Source organism: Aricia agestis, chromosome Z, assembly GCF_905147365.1.
Source record: "Aricia agestis chromosome Z, ilAriAges1.1, whole genome shotgun sequence".
Taxonomy (NCBI): domain Eukaryota; kingdom Metazoa; phylum Arthropoda; class Insecta; order Lepidoptera; family Lycaenidae; genus Aricia; species Aricia agestis.
The window spans coordinates 17502536-17516217 of record NC_056428.1 but is presented as its reverse complement, the minus strand read 5'-3'; the positions used below and the strand labels follow the sequence as shown (position 1 = coordinate 17516217).

General features: G+C 36.4%; 1 protein-coding gene across 3 annotated transcripts in view; it reads right to left on the bottom strand.

The window, feature by feature from the left end:
- LOC121738437 (E3 ubiquitin-protein ligase ZNRF1) overlaps positions 1-10331 on the bottom strand; it is a 151231-nt gene extending 140900 nt beyond the window's left edge. Inside the window, exon 1 of one of the 3 annotated variants that reach the window (XM_042130479.1) lies at positions 9743-10331. In XM_042130479.1, coding sequence (XP_041986413.1) covers positions 9743-10109 — 367 coding nt within the window. In that variant the 5' untranslated portion in view covers positions 10110-10331. Of the gene's footprint in view, positions 1-5816; positions 6043-9742 lie in introns of those variants that run through there. The other 2 variants (XM_042130478.1, XM_042130480.1) reach the window with 2 other exon arrangements.
- Between the last annotated feature and the right edge of the window lie 3351 nt (positions 10332-13682).

Genomic DNA, 13682 nt, shown 5'->3' with positions numbered 1-13682 from the left:
TTAAACATATTATGTTACAAATAAGTGAAATTTAAGACAAAAGTGTCACTTGATCCGAAGGCACTGAACAGAACTCCTAAACCTTTAAAGATAAAAGTTTGGAAATTGCAGCATCTATTACTTATTAGATAACTGCAAGCATTTACCACAATTCCGCTTACAGTAATATAATGTAAATATGTAGTTAACATTCCGAGTAGTGGTTATTTACGCATGAAGCCTTATCTTGTAGATAACTAAAAAGAGTAAAATTATTATTTTTTAACAAAAAATTTAAACCGACTTCAGAAACAGAGTTACGCCCATACAAACATACATAACACTACTTGTGATGTTTCATATGATATAGGTAGGAAAATGTTACAACACATGGGACGAAACCGCCCATTCGTCTTTCCTTCGTGTGGAATTCAATAAAAAAGATTTTTTTGATTTGCTTTCGATCCGATATCACTCAATTGATTTATCTGAACATAAAGAGTTCAACGTCACCAAAAAATGTTAATCGGGACAGAAGTGTGATTGAACCATGCAATTATGAAGAGGCCGACACTAGAACTTCATGTTGCTGACGCGACGCTATGAATCGAGGAAATAAAAAAGTAATGATTCGTAGTGTAGATACAGACGTTGTAGTCGTAGCAGTCTCGTGTATGCAAAAGTTGCCAGCATTAGATGAGTTGTGGATCCACATAGGTACAGGCAAAAACCATACTTACATTCCATGCCACTCTATTGCTAATGCACTCGGTACGTGTTTGAAATGCCCTTAGCACTGAAAAAGTGATTTCCTATAAAAGTTTAATGCATACTTACATAATATTACAGGACCAGAAAGAGTCGAAGTACTGCCAATTTTTCATGCTTTGACAGGATGCGATACCGTCTCTTTTTTTTAATGGAAGTTTACGTTATAAGTTATAACTGTTCACATTTTTCGCCTCAACTCTGACGCTGGCAACTCCTAAATGGGGAGGCTTACGCCAAAAGAAGAAGAAGAAGGTAAAAAGAGTGCGTTTGATGCCTGGATTGCCTGCCCTGAAGTAACTTGTGGGTTTAAAGCATTGTTGGATGGAAAAATAGAAGATGCGGATAGTTACATCCAGAAATTTGTTTTGACAATGTACGACCGGTAAGTATAAAGTAGTTTGATACAGATTCAGCTTACCTATTTCAATATAAGAGTTACTGTAATATTTTATTTTTCAGCTCAAGCCCCTGCACTACAGTGAACGAATGCAGAAAGTATATGTTCACAAAGAAGGACAGACAGTTGGAGAATATTCCTCCAACGGAAGCCGCTCTACACCAACACACACTTCGGGCAATATATCAGGGAGTTCATGTCTGGTTACAAGCCTTAGTGCCTAAGCAAGACCTTCCGAGTCCTTCCTGGGGCTGGAGGATGGAAGAAAATATTTGGACTCCTGTTTGGTCTTATTTACCAGATGTGGCAAATGTGTGCCTAGAGCTCACTCAATGCAGGTGGTGCAAGACAGGTTGCAAAAACCGTTGCAACTGTATTATAAGAAAATTAAAATACACAGAGTTATGTCTGTGGCAACTGTGCCCGATAATTAAATTATTTTATTTAAAAAATACATTGATTCGTGTTTATTCACAAAGTAAGCATGTTTTTAAAAAAAAAAACAACCGCAGCGCGAGTGTAGCTTCCCGCGCTGCGGTTTTTAATTTTTTTTAGCATCTTTTTGTAGAAGGTGATATTTAAAAGTGTATATATTTAGAATTTGCATAAAATGCGCTATATTATAATATTTTTTGTATGATATTTTTAAGCACTATATAAAAGTAATGAGCTCTCAAAGCAAAAATCTCCAAGTGAGATTTCACATTTTTACGTTTTTCTTGTAAAATTACTATGAAACTTAGTATAATTAATATCAGAAACAGATTCTACGTCTTTGGTTTATACGAAAATGATACCAATCTTGCCCTTGTAGCCACCAGGACGAGGATAGATTTTTTTTAAAGAGACCGGGTGGCGGCCATCTTTGACCCCCCCCCCCCCTCTCCCCAGCTAGCCACATGTTTCGTTTTGCCCCCCGGACTGAAAATGCTTAGAATCACTTATTAGGAACATATGTGATGAAGCTCATAGCTTAACCGATTCAATGCGGCGCACCTTTTTGAAGACTTTCAGTCGTGGCGGCATACAATTTTCTCGTGACACGTGAGCCGTGTCATACGCCATAGAAGTAGATGACACGGCTACCGTGTCACCCGCCACGTTCAAAAATGTTTATTGTTTTTCTTGGTTTTTACGTGTTTATTAACTTAATTTATTTAATTGAACCCAAACCATTGATGTTAACGAAAGGCTACATTGTTTTGAGTTGATTTCGAGTAGTTTTACTAAGTTTTAACCTGAAAATGGCAGGTAAGCGATTTTTTTGGTCAGATGTTTTGTTGAACCTTTTGTAGGTTTCAAAGTTAGAAAAATGAGTATATTAAATAGATCTGGGTTTCAGATGTAAATTATACGTTCGTAGATAAATTTAAAGGAGTTCGTTGTTAAGTTTTTTTAACCGACTTCCAAAAAGGATGAGGTTATACGTTCGGCTGTGGATATTTTTTTATGTGTGTTGAACGATTTGTTGTACGGGGTATTTGCTCCGATTGATCCGGTTCCGAGTTGGTACCAGGTTCACAAAAGTGGTGGTTTGATGATGGGAACCATGAGGACATAAAAAAACTAAGTTTTCTCGATATAATAATTATTATATCGATTTTCAATAAATTTTATAAGCACGATAATTTGGTTCCAGTAATAAAGCTTATAGGTACAAGAGCACTTTTAACCGCAGAGAAACGTTTATTCCTATGGATAAGGCAGTTTGCGGAAACAGCTAGTTAGAAATATTTTCGAAAGAAACAACTTAGATTAAAACAAAAATCGTTAGTGGATTAGTAATAATTTGATGTCAACGTAAGTATTTTTCTACATTATTGTTTAAAAAAATTGCGAGAACTCGAAAGTCTAAAATAATATAGAATAATATGGGATCCCGATATTACTTCTTTGTTTTCTTAAAAGTCTACTACTAAAAAGCCCGGCCGCACGTTATCCGAATTTCTGATCAGAAAAATACATTTTGACACGTCAGAATTCTGATAGTATGCGGGGTCCACAACAAAATGTATGAACAGAGTGCGTTCCGGCGGGGGCCCGGCGGGCGTATGGCCGGGCTAAAAAAGAAGACAGCCCCTACTTTTTCAATTCACAGAATATTCAGAAATGAAGCCTATAGGCTTGTTTTACGTGGAAAATTAAGACGGTTTTGTTCGGAGTAGAAACTTCTAAAGTATGATTTGAGGGAGATACAATCCCTTTCTAAATGACACGGCTCACGTGTCATACGCCACACGTTAAAAAACCCATATAAGACGCGGCTGCCGTGTAATCCGCAATGAATGCACCTTTTAAAAAAGGTTGACGGCTCCTACTTTTTTCAATTCACAGAATATTCAGAGGCGAAGCCCATAGGCTTGTTCTACGTGGAAAATTAAGATGATTTTGTTCAGAATAGATCCTTCTAAAGTGTAATTTGAGGGAGATACAAGCATTTTTTAAATGACACGGCTCACGTGTCATACGCCACACGTTAAAAACATGTATGACACGGCTCCCGTGTCATCCGCACTGAATCGTTTAGTACAATTTTTAAAGGTCAACTTAATAACTGCTCCCACTAACTGGAATTGGGTTAGAATTTTGATCTATAGGTCAGTCAGTCAGTCATTGATAAATCATAAAACTGTCGACTTTCGTACGTGTATATCTAAATAACCGATTGAGACTGTGGTTTGAGATGTGTTTATAAGACTTTAGACTACAGTCTAAAGTTTAGAGCATATACAGTGTATAACAAAAATAAGTGATAATACTTTAGGGTGTGTACGCGTGTTCCTTGTAGAGAGTTCACTGTGAAAGTAGCTGCGCTGAAAGACGATTTTTTTTTCACTTTTGTTATTTGTATGGGCAAGGGCCCGAGCGTCACGAGTTCCCCCAAACAAAAGTGAAAAAAAAAATTGTGTTTCAGCGCTGCTACTTTCACAGTTAACTCTATAGTCTATACAAGGAACACATACGTCATCCTAAAGTATTATCACTTATTTTTGTTACACAATGTATTTATCTCGCAAGTCTCATTATATTATGTTAAATAGTTTTTCAAAAGTGGCTCCAAATGGTTCGTGTAATATATTAGTTATTACACACGGTGCTGCTCGCCAGTTCTGTTATATATACTTGAACTTGGCTACGCGTGTCTAGAGTCTAGACATCTGCAAGGCAGATGTTGTCCACAATTTTTTTATACCTTGACATGGAGCATATCTTGGTTTGAAGGTACAACCTTAGGGAGATCGCAGACGACAGACTTTTTGTGCGATCGAGTCTGCGATCTCCCATAAGGACTGAGCAAGGCTGAGTAAAATCTGTCAGCTCTACCAGTGGTCTGCGGTACATGGGTTTAATAGGGATGATGACAAGGTCAAAGATTAGCGAATTTTGTTAATAAAATAAAAAAAACACGGTAAAAAATAAGTGCTCCCAGAATTTCAGCATGATAGCATTTGTATTTTTTTTGTTATGCGCCTTCAAAGTTGGATATTTAAGTCGATTTTTTTTTCAATTAAATTTCTTAATATTTGTATACAATTCGATAACTTATGCAATTGAAAGCAACTTTTGTTATGAAACCACGTTCATAAACGCAATATTTAATATACCTGTCGAACAAAGTTGTCTCCCGATGCGTACAAACTACGAAAGACTGACGTCATACTGTCGTAGCACTTTGTATGGAGCGTTTCGGGCAGGTCTTTTTTATGAGATATTTGAATTGTCATATCTTGGTGAATTTTTAAGCTATCAGGGTCATCAATAGAAACATCGTTGAAAGAATTTTCAACGATGTTTCTATTTTTTAAGTGTCTTTCAATTACCGATAAGAAAAAAAATAGTCATCATGCCTATTGGTTATTGGTTACTTCGCATACCGCTGACAATTTAAAGCCACTCCTTCAAATTCGTCCTAATACCTTTAAGAGGGCGACTAACCCCAAAAATCAAACATCGTCCTTCTCTCTTCACACTCACGCCCGTCTTTCATATATGCCAGGAGAACGACGCGGATTCATCGCCAAATTAGTTTTTTCTCAATAACTCGATAAATATGACAACATTTTAAAAATCCGCTAGGTCGATCTCTCAATGATATAATTATATACAATGTGTTATAATATTAACTTAGTTCAATGCATGGTTATGGCAATTAATGAAAAAGTCGTGAAAATTAGATGCATCTTTGTGATTTTCTTCTCTCAAGAAAGATATTGTGTTTTTGCTCAGATCGAATTCTCGGAAATATAATGTACCTAGTATCTAATTTTAGAAAATGAAACAATTCGGGGCTTATTTTCAAGTATAAAAATGAATTATAAAATCTACACTTTAGGGTTAGTCGCCCACCTTAAGGCTAGACTAGACCGAGGGTTTCCTTTTGAAGATTTATTACACAGATTTATTACCATACTGGTTGTTGCCAGCGGTGGTTGTTGCTAGCGACGATGGTCATAGGATAGGCAGTTGTAATATTAAATTCGAGAGCTTTTAAAGTTCAAAATCAATTTTTGATAAAAGGAAGGTTTAATTATATTTTTCTTGTAGTTAAAATGTTGAGGTAACTTTTTTAAGCCTTAGAATTTTTCTGCTTTATTTCTTATTATCATCCGGAAAAGCTGATCTCGTTTAGTAAACAAACACAACAGTTAGTTTCAAGCGAGGAACAGACCTTGCGCCGTCCCCGTGCTCTCGTATTTCGACTTGAGTTTGGCTGCGGTGGCCCGCGCGTCCGATCTCACGTCCGACCTGATCCGGACATCCGGCGTCCGGCTCGACCGGACCGGGTCCGGGCGGGACGAGAACGACAGCGTCGTGGAGAAGTTGGTGGAGAAGGAGGAGGTGAGGCCGAGGCCGAGCGTGGTGCGGTAGCGGCGGCGGTACATGACTGCTCACGGCGGGGGCTCGCGTGAGACTGACAGGAGTGGCGGCCCGAGGCGGGCGGCCGGCGGCTGCGCGGGCGCACCCCGGAACCGCGATTTATTACGGGACCACCAGACGAACTGACGCACGACACCCATATATATAGCTCCGACTCCGATACATTAGGTTAAAAAACTAGATTTATCGCCCCCGATACGTTCTAGACATCTGTGTTCGCCTCTCATCCCATTGACATTCATATTCGAAAAATAGCCGTGACCTCAGAACAGGAAAATAAGGCCGTGACTAACACTGGAGAGCGGGGATGCTGTTTACGATTTGTATTTAATTCATCAAATATGTCCAAAGTGCCTCTAATATCCGTGGCTATTGAAGTAGCCTAAGTAGTCTGTCTACACTCTACAGGGACTCACGTAGAGGAGATTCCCAGCTTGACAAAAATGTATAATTTTTCAAAAATCAAGTAACAAGTAATTTTGATTAACTTAAGTATTGTTAAATCAAAGGTGCCACCCTCCTGTCCACGCTCTGTCTACATCACTTACTTTTTGGCCACATAGCCCGCCGGAAGCCTAATAGTCTTGAGAGTCTCATACTAAATTCTAAATCTTTATTACCACCTTGTATTCCAGTGTTTACTTTTCAGTTTACATACAACAAATAAACAAGCCTTGCTGACACATATATAGTGCTACTATATTGACTGAGTATTATCTGAGACTTTTAACCGACTTTTATAACAAGAGAAATAAAAATAAAATAATAAATAATAATAATTAATAATAAAATTAGCATTTTTATAAGTTGCTAATTTTGGTTTAAAGTAAAAAAGTTAAATAATTAAAACCAATAGATATTATATACAGTAGGGTCTCGATAGTCCAACTCCCAAAATATATATGTATAAGTACCTTGTTTGTATGTATGCAGCGATTGGATTATAGTATTTTTTAACCACCCCGCGCGCTAGTCCGCCATTTTTATATAATACTAGCTGTCCCGGTGAACTTCGTGTCACTTTAAAACCTTCCCTGGACTTCTACGAATATTTTAAGACTAAAATCAGCCCAATCCGTTCAGCCGTTTTCGAGTTTTAGCGCGACTAACACATTTGAGAAGCGCTGAAAGACCAAAAATTTTTTTCACTTTTGTATGGAGAAACTCGTGACGCTTGGGCCCTTGCCCATACAAAACTGAAAATTTGTAATATATATATATATATATATATATATATATATATATATATATATATATATATATATAATACGAATTTTTAAACGCATACGACAAAATGCCTTTAAAAATGTCTATATACATATAGACATTTTTAAAGGCATTTTCTGGATGTTGAAGCCATGATAAAACGCACAAATACATATTAGATAAAAATGGCGGAATAGCGCGCGGGGCTATTAATAAAAACAATATGTGTAGTACTAAGTAAGAAGTTTAACTCGGACACTAAAATGCGGGGGCGCGGGAGTAGCTTGTGCGGGGGATGGATGGTCGTTTGGATTATAGAGGTATTCAGATTAGCTTGAATTCGGACTATCGAGGCCCTACTGTACATAAATTACGACTTAGTATAATGATCACAATGAAAATAAAATGAAATAAAAATCACAATTTGTGAATTGTACAACGAACTGCTACTTGTATGAACTTGCTACAAAACCTCAAAAAACAAAGCCTGTTACTACACATAATTTTTAATGTACACAAAAGTTAATGAAAATTATTATTAAACTTAATCCTCAGCCTAATTCACAGCCTCAGCTTAAGGAAGTCCTGATAAATTCAGATTAGGGGGAGCGAAGCGAACGGGTCACCTGATGAAAAGAAAAGCTACCGTCGCCCATGGACACACGCAACCTCGGAATAGTTGCAGGTGCATTGCTGGCCTCTCTTAAGAATACACTCTCTTCTTAATGGTATGCAGTTAATACTGGTCCAGAAAAACTGCTGGTGACAGTACAGTGCATGACAGAAAGGTACTAAACAATAAGCACTGTAGAAGACTTGCATTCATCAAGGTAAAATATATGTAACCATCTTTAATATAGTTTTGACATGGAACAGTGGCAAAAGACATGAGCTATTAGATTAACCCAGGATGGGTTGAACATTGCATAGGCTCAGTATATAGCAATAGAACATTTCAAAGGCAAAAATCCATTGCTATGGCTCTTGTTTTATAATTTACAAAAGAAAAAGTAAAAAAAATAATATATCTTAAAAGAGAATTGTTCTGTATATATACATATATATATATATATATATATATATATATATATATATATATATATATATATATATATATATATATATATATATATATATATTAATTTTGTAGACAAGAAGACATGCAATAAAATATAGTTTTAAATATTCTAAATGATCTTCTTTCGGTTTACACTTTCAAACTTATGATCTAATAGGAACTTGATAATTATTATGCAACAATAAATTTTCATATTACTTACAATAATATTCTTCTTGAGTGCACATTAAAACCTGTTATTTATTTATTTTTAGGGTTCCGTACCCAAAGGGTAAAAACAGGACCTTATTACTGAGACTTTGATGTCTGTCCGTTTGTCTGTCTGCCTCCAGGCTGTAACTCAAGAACGTTAATAGTTAGAGAGCTGAAATTTTCGCAGATATAATGTATTTTTGTTGCCACTACAACAGCAAATACTAAAAACAAAATAAATTAAATATTTAAGGGGGCTCCCATACAACAAACATCATTTTTTTGCAATTTTTTGCTCAATACAAATGATGGCAACAGAAATACTAATTTGTATTTACACTTTAATAAAATAATAATAAAATTGAAATAAAATAAATAATTAATCCCATACAAAAACACAAATTTCTCCTATTTTTGCTCTATAATGGTACGGAACCCTTCGTCCGCGAGTCAAACTCGCACTTGGCTGATTTTTTTTTATAAGACACACACTGTTTGAACTGGTTTGAACAGTTTTAATAATAACTGTTTCATATTTTCTGTTGTGTGTGTGTGTGTTTAATCAAATCAACAGTTGAGTTTTGTTTTCATCATGTTCCTATCCATGTAATAGCATTATAATATCTTGAAATGACTATGTGTAGGAATACATATAGATGCGAAAAAAAATCTAATAAGAAATGTCTATCACATCATAACAAACAATGTAATAGGCATGATGACTATTTTTTTTCTTATCGGTAATTGAAGGACACTTAAAAAATAGAAACATCGTTGAAAGAAAGACCCTGATAGCTTAAAATTCACCAAGATATGACAATTCAAATATCTCATAAAAAAGACCTGTCCGAAACGCTCCATACAAAGTGCTACGAAAGACTGACGTCAGTCTTTCGTAGTTTGTACGCATCGGGAGACAACTTTGTTCGACAGGTATATTAAATATTGCGTTTATGAAAGTGGTTACATAACAAAAGTTGCTTTTAATTGAATAAGTTAGTGAATTGTATACAAATATTAAGAAAATTAATTGAAAAAAAAATCGACTTGAATATCCAACTTTAAAGGTGCATAACAAAAAAAATACAAATGCTATCAAGCTGAAATTTTAGGAACACTTATTTTTTACCGTGATTTCTTTATTTTGTTAACAAAATTCGCTAATGTTTGACCTTGTCATCATTCCTATTGTAGTTTTACAGCATGCAAAGCGTTAGTAGGCAGTAGTCAACTCGACTCACCGTTTAGTGACCAGATGTGGGAAGGCAAGGAGTGGGCGGCGTAGACTCTACCGAGAGCTAGGGACGTGCCCGCCACTGGGCCGGACTCCTCGTTGGAGCTCGAGTCCGTGTCGGGGCTGGCGGCGGCGGAGGCCTCGTAACTCTGCGAGTTGGCGGGAATGGCGATAGCCTCGTGCGACGCGTGCAGGTCCGGCACCGAGGACAGCGAGCGGGCGCGCTGGCGGTCGCTCGATAGCTGGATGCCCGGGATCGCGCGCAGCAGGCTGAACCCCGCGCCGCCCGACACCACGTCCGAGCCCGAGCTCGTGGAAAAAGTTCGCGCCCGCGGGCTCTGGCCGCCGTTGGCCGTACTAGCCTTAGCGCCCATTGCGTTACGCAAAACACTCCAGTCTCAGAACGCCGAGATCACAAACACTGACGCGACGAAATACCCGCGGCACCGAAAGGCATTTTACAGAGCGCGAGCCCGAAGATTTGGGAACGAAAGGAAGCTGATAAACACAAAATTTTCGTGAGAATCTACTTGTAAACAGCTTCGCATGTGTGTTCCTGCAAAATTTTGACAGATCTCATGAGTAAGCACGAAATGGCACGAATCACGAATGAGCAAATAAGAATCGAATAGAAGAAATCGATTTCAAAAGTCGTATATTATCTATACTAATATTATAAATGCGAAAGTATCTCTGTCTGTCTGTCTGTCTGATATATACTACTTACTAGTAATCTGTGGTCTGTCTGTCTGTCTCGCTTTCACGCCAAAACTACTGAACCGATTGTAATGAAATTTTGTATACAGATACCTAGTCTAAAGCCTGAGAAAGGACATAGGCTACTTTTTACTAAGGGTTGTAAGGGGGTAAAAAGTGTAAATTTGTTCAAATTAAGTTAGTTCCAAAAGTACATAACAGACGGCGCCATGCGTCTCCTTCATCGCGCTGACGCTTGCTCAAAAGTCTTTCTAGGAGGACAGAGGTATCTCACATTCAAGTTTCGATTTTTTTCGATCGTTATTTCTTTTCTACATTATTGAATAACTCATTACTTTATCAATGCAGTGACGTAACCTAACCTATCAATGATATATTATAGCATAAACTTATTTATATACTGTCGTAATAAATATAATAGTTTATGGGTAAAAATGTGTAATTGAAGGGCTAAATAAGCTTTAAAATTTGCCATTAAATATAAAGTTTAGTTTAAAAAAATAAAAATATATTATGTGCACACTGCCACAGAATATATATTAGTCTTACCAACAGAATTCCCACTCGTGAAACCCGTTTAAAAAAATAACAACTCATGCTACGATGCTGGCTGCGTTCCAGATGACGTTAATTTTTACCAAAACGCTCAAAACGTCCCCTTCTGCCGTTCCCTTTGGCGACCGCGATCGTTTTGATCGCGGCTATGACGTCACTCATGACGTCATAATTTTCGCTCAAAACGACCCTTGACGAAGATGGGTCAAAGTGGGCGTCACGTCATTGAGGTACTATATACTGGAGAGAGCCTTATATCGGTGTATAAGCGTCAAAAGCGTGTAATGTTATGTCCTAGTAAGTAGGACATAACAAAGAGTCGGTCTGCATAATATTTCATGTAATAAAAGTGATAATAAAGGTTTTTAGTGAACATTTAACTCTAGATATTGATGATATTGTGGTTCCGCTAAATAATAAACCAAAAGAATGGTCAAAGAATGCCTCAAACAAGTGCATTTAACATTAAATACGTAAGTTTTGAACAACGTTTTTTGGGCTGTTCAATCGGTATTTTTGTAAGCTAAAAAGATTATTTATAAGTTTATTAGTCCCATAATCGTGCTATATAACTATAAGGCGTTAGTGCTAAAAGTGTCGCATCAATCAATAATTTAGCTATAAAAATTGCATAGCTTATTACGTGTGTTTACGGATTCTCATCACTTGAACTATAGTTAATCGATATCATGAACTAATTGACTTTCTTTCCTGTATCATAATGTGCTTCGAAATAATCGACAAATAGAAATATTCCAGAAAATAAACGCACACTACTTGTGTGAAAATAAGCACAAAATGGCCACGCGATGACGAGCTAAGACTACATCTATTACTGTAATACCTACTTTAACTATGGTGGGCGTTCTAGTTTTTTTTAAATTTTAACATATTACATAACTATATGGCGAAAGCCATGTTCGGAAAGTTTTTAGGAGTGAGTAGAGAGTTAGAGACAAAAAAACTTGATATTATTTCATTACAAATAATATTTTAATTAAATAAATTAAATAACATTTAATGAAATATTTTGATTGGAAAATAAATTGTTTTAAATGAAAGGTCAAATGATTTCTTTTAAAATATAATGAGTACTAATTTTCATCTCTCCTATACCTGTTGACTTACTCGTATTTGACTAAACATTAAGCGGTATTGTTACCTAACGGCTAACGGCCGTTCCCAATATTTGATCTATCTCTGGTTTTTTCCTACTAGAGATAGGAATAGCTCACAATTGACATAAAATTTATGTCTAATGTGAGCTATTCCTATCTCTAGTAGGGCAAAACCAGAGATAGATCAAATATTGGGAACGGCCGTAAATCTACGAATAATAAATAGTTAAATGTATATTGTGACAATAGTGTCAATAGTCAATATTCGAAGTATGTGGTTTTGTTATTAAAATATGATTACGTAAGTAAAAAAATGTAATACTAAAAACGAAACAAATATAATATTATGCATTTTATTTGTAAAATAAATGCAACTAAAAACAATAAAATTACTTTTATTTACGAGTTACGACTTGAAGAAAAGGATCGTAATCATATCGTAATATTATCCAAGTTCGGTTCAATGTAGAGTATAAAAAAAATAGTTATTTTTTTAAACTTTTCTCAAAACGCACAAAACGATCCATAATCCGTTCCACTTGGGTTACGCTCACATGCTAGTGGAACGGGAAAAACTACGGCCTTGAGCGTGAGCGTTTCTAACGTCATCTGGAACGCGGGGATTGTCGTGTTCGTTTAGTTTTTTAATGTACATTGCGCATGCGCAAAGTTAAAAATTAGTAGTCGTGTTCGTTTCGCTTTCAATGCACATTGCGCATGCACAAAGTTAAAAATTTGTGTCAGTGTCAGTGTCATGTTCTAAAATCTGACAGAAATTGTTAGTATTTTACACATGAAGGTATAATACTATTATTCCTATATCCTTAAGAGGATACACCAGGGGCGAGAGAAATTGAAAATAGGTATTTCAAGTCTCCCACCGCAGAGCGCGATAGAGTCAATACGACAAAAGTTCTAATAAAAGAACAGAAAATCTTCGATTCGTTGTCCGCTGATTCCTTCTCCAAAACTTAACCGATCTAAGTAATTTTTTCATTAAGAATTAAAGCAAGGCTTGAGCTGTGTTCCTATGTTTTATTTTTTTTGTATATTCTAGCCAGTTTTGTTTTCTGGGTGTTTGAACACAGAGGAAAATCTGGCCTTTTTTTTGGGTTTTTGGACGTTCTTATCTTTTTTAAAAATTAAATTATGAAAAAAAAAGAAAACATAGGGACATGCTAATAGTGGCCATAGATATTCAGGAAAAAAATCATAACTCTACCGGCATTATCCAGGGAGGAAACAGGGGACAGCGTTTGTATGGAAAAACGGCGGTGTGGAATCCTCTTAATCTATGAATGAAACCATAGACATAATATATTATGTCTATGAATGAAACGAACACGGCTAGTGTCAGTGTGAGTGTCATATTCTAAAATCTGACAGAAATTGTTAGAACATGACACTCCATTATGAAGTTGACAGTCAGCTGCCAAACTGCGAAAAAATGAAACGAACAAGGAACACGGCTTGTGAGTTGTGAGTTTGTGACACGGCTTAGTCACAGTATAGCAATATTAGTCCCTATCATATTGCTATACCACAATAGACTTAACT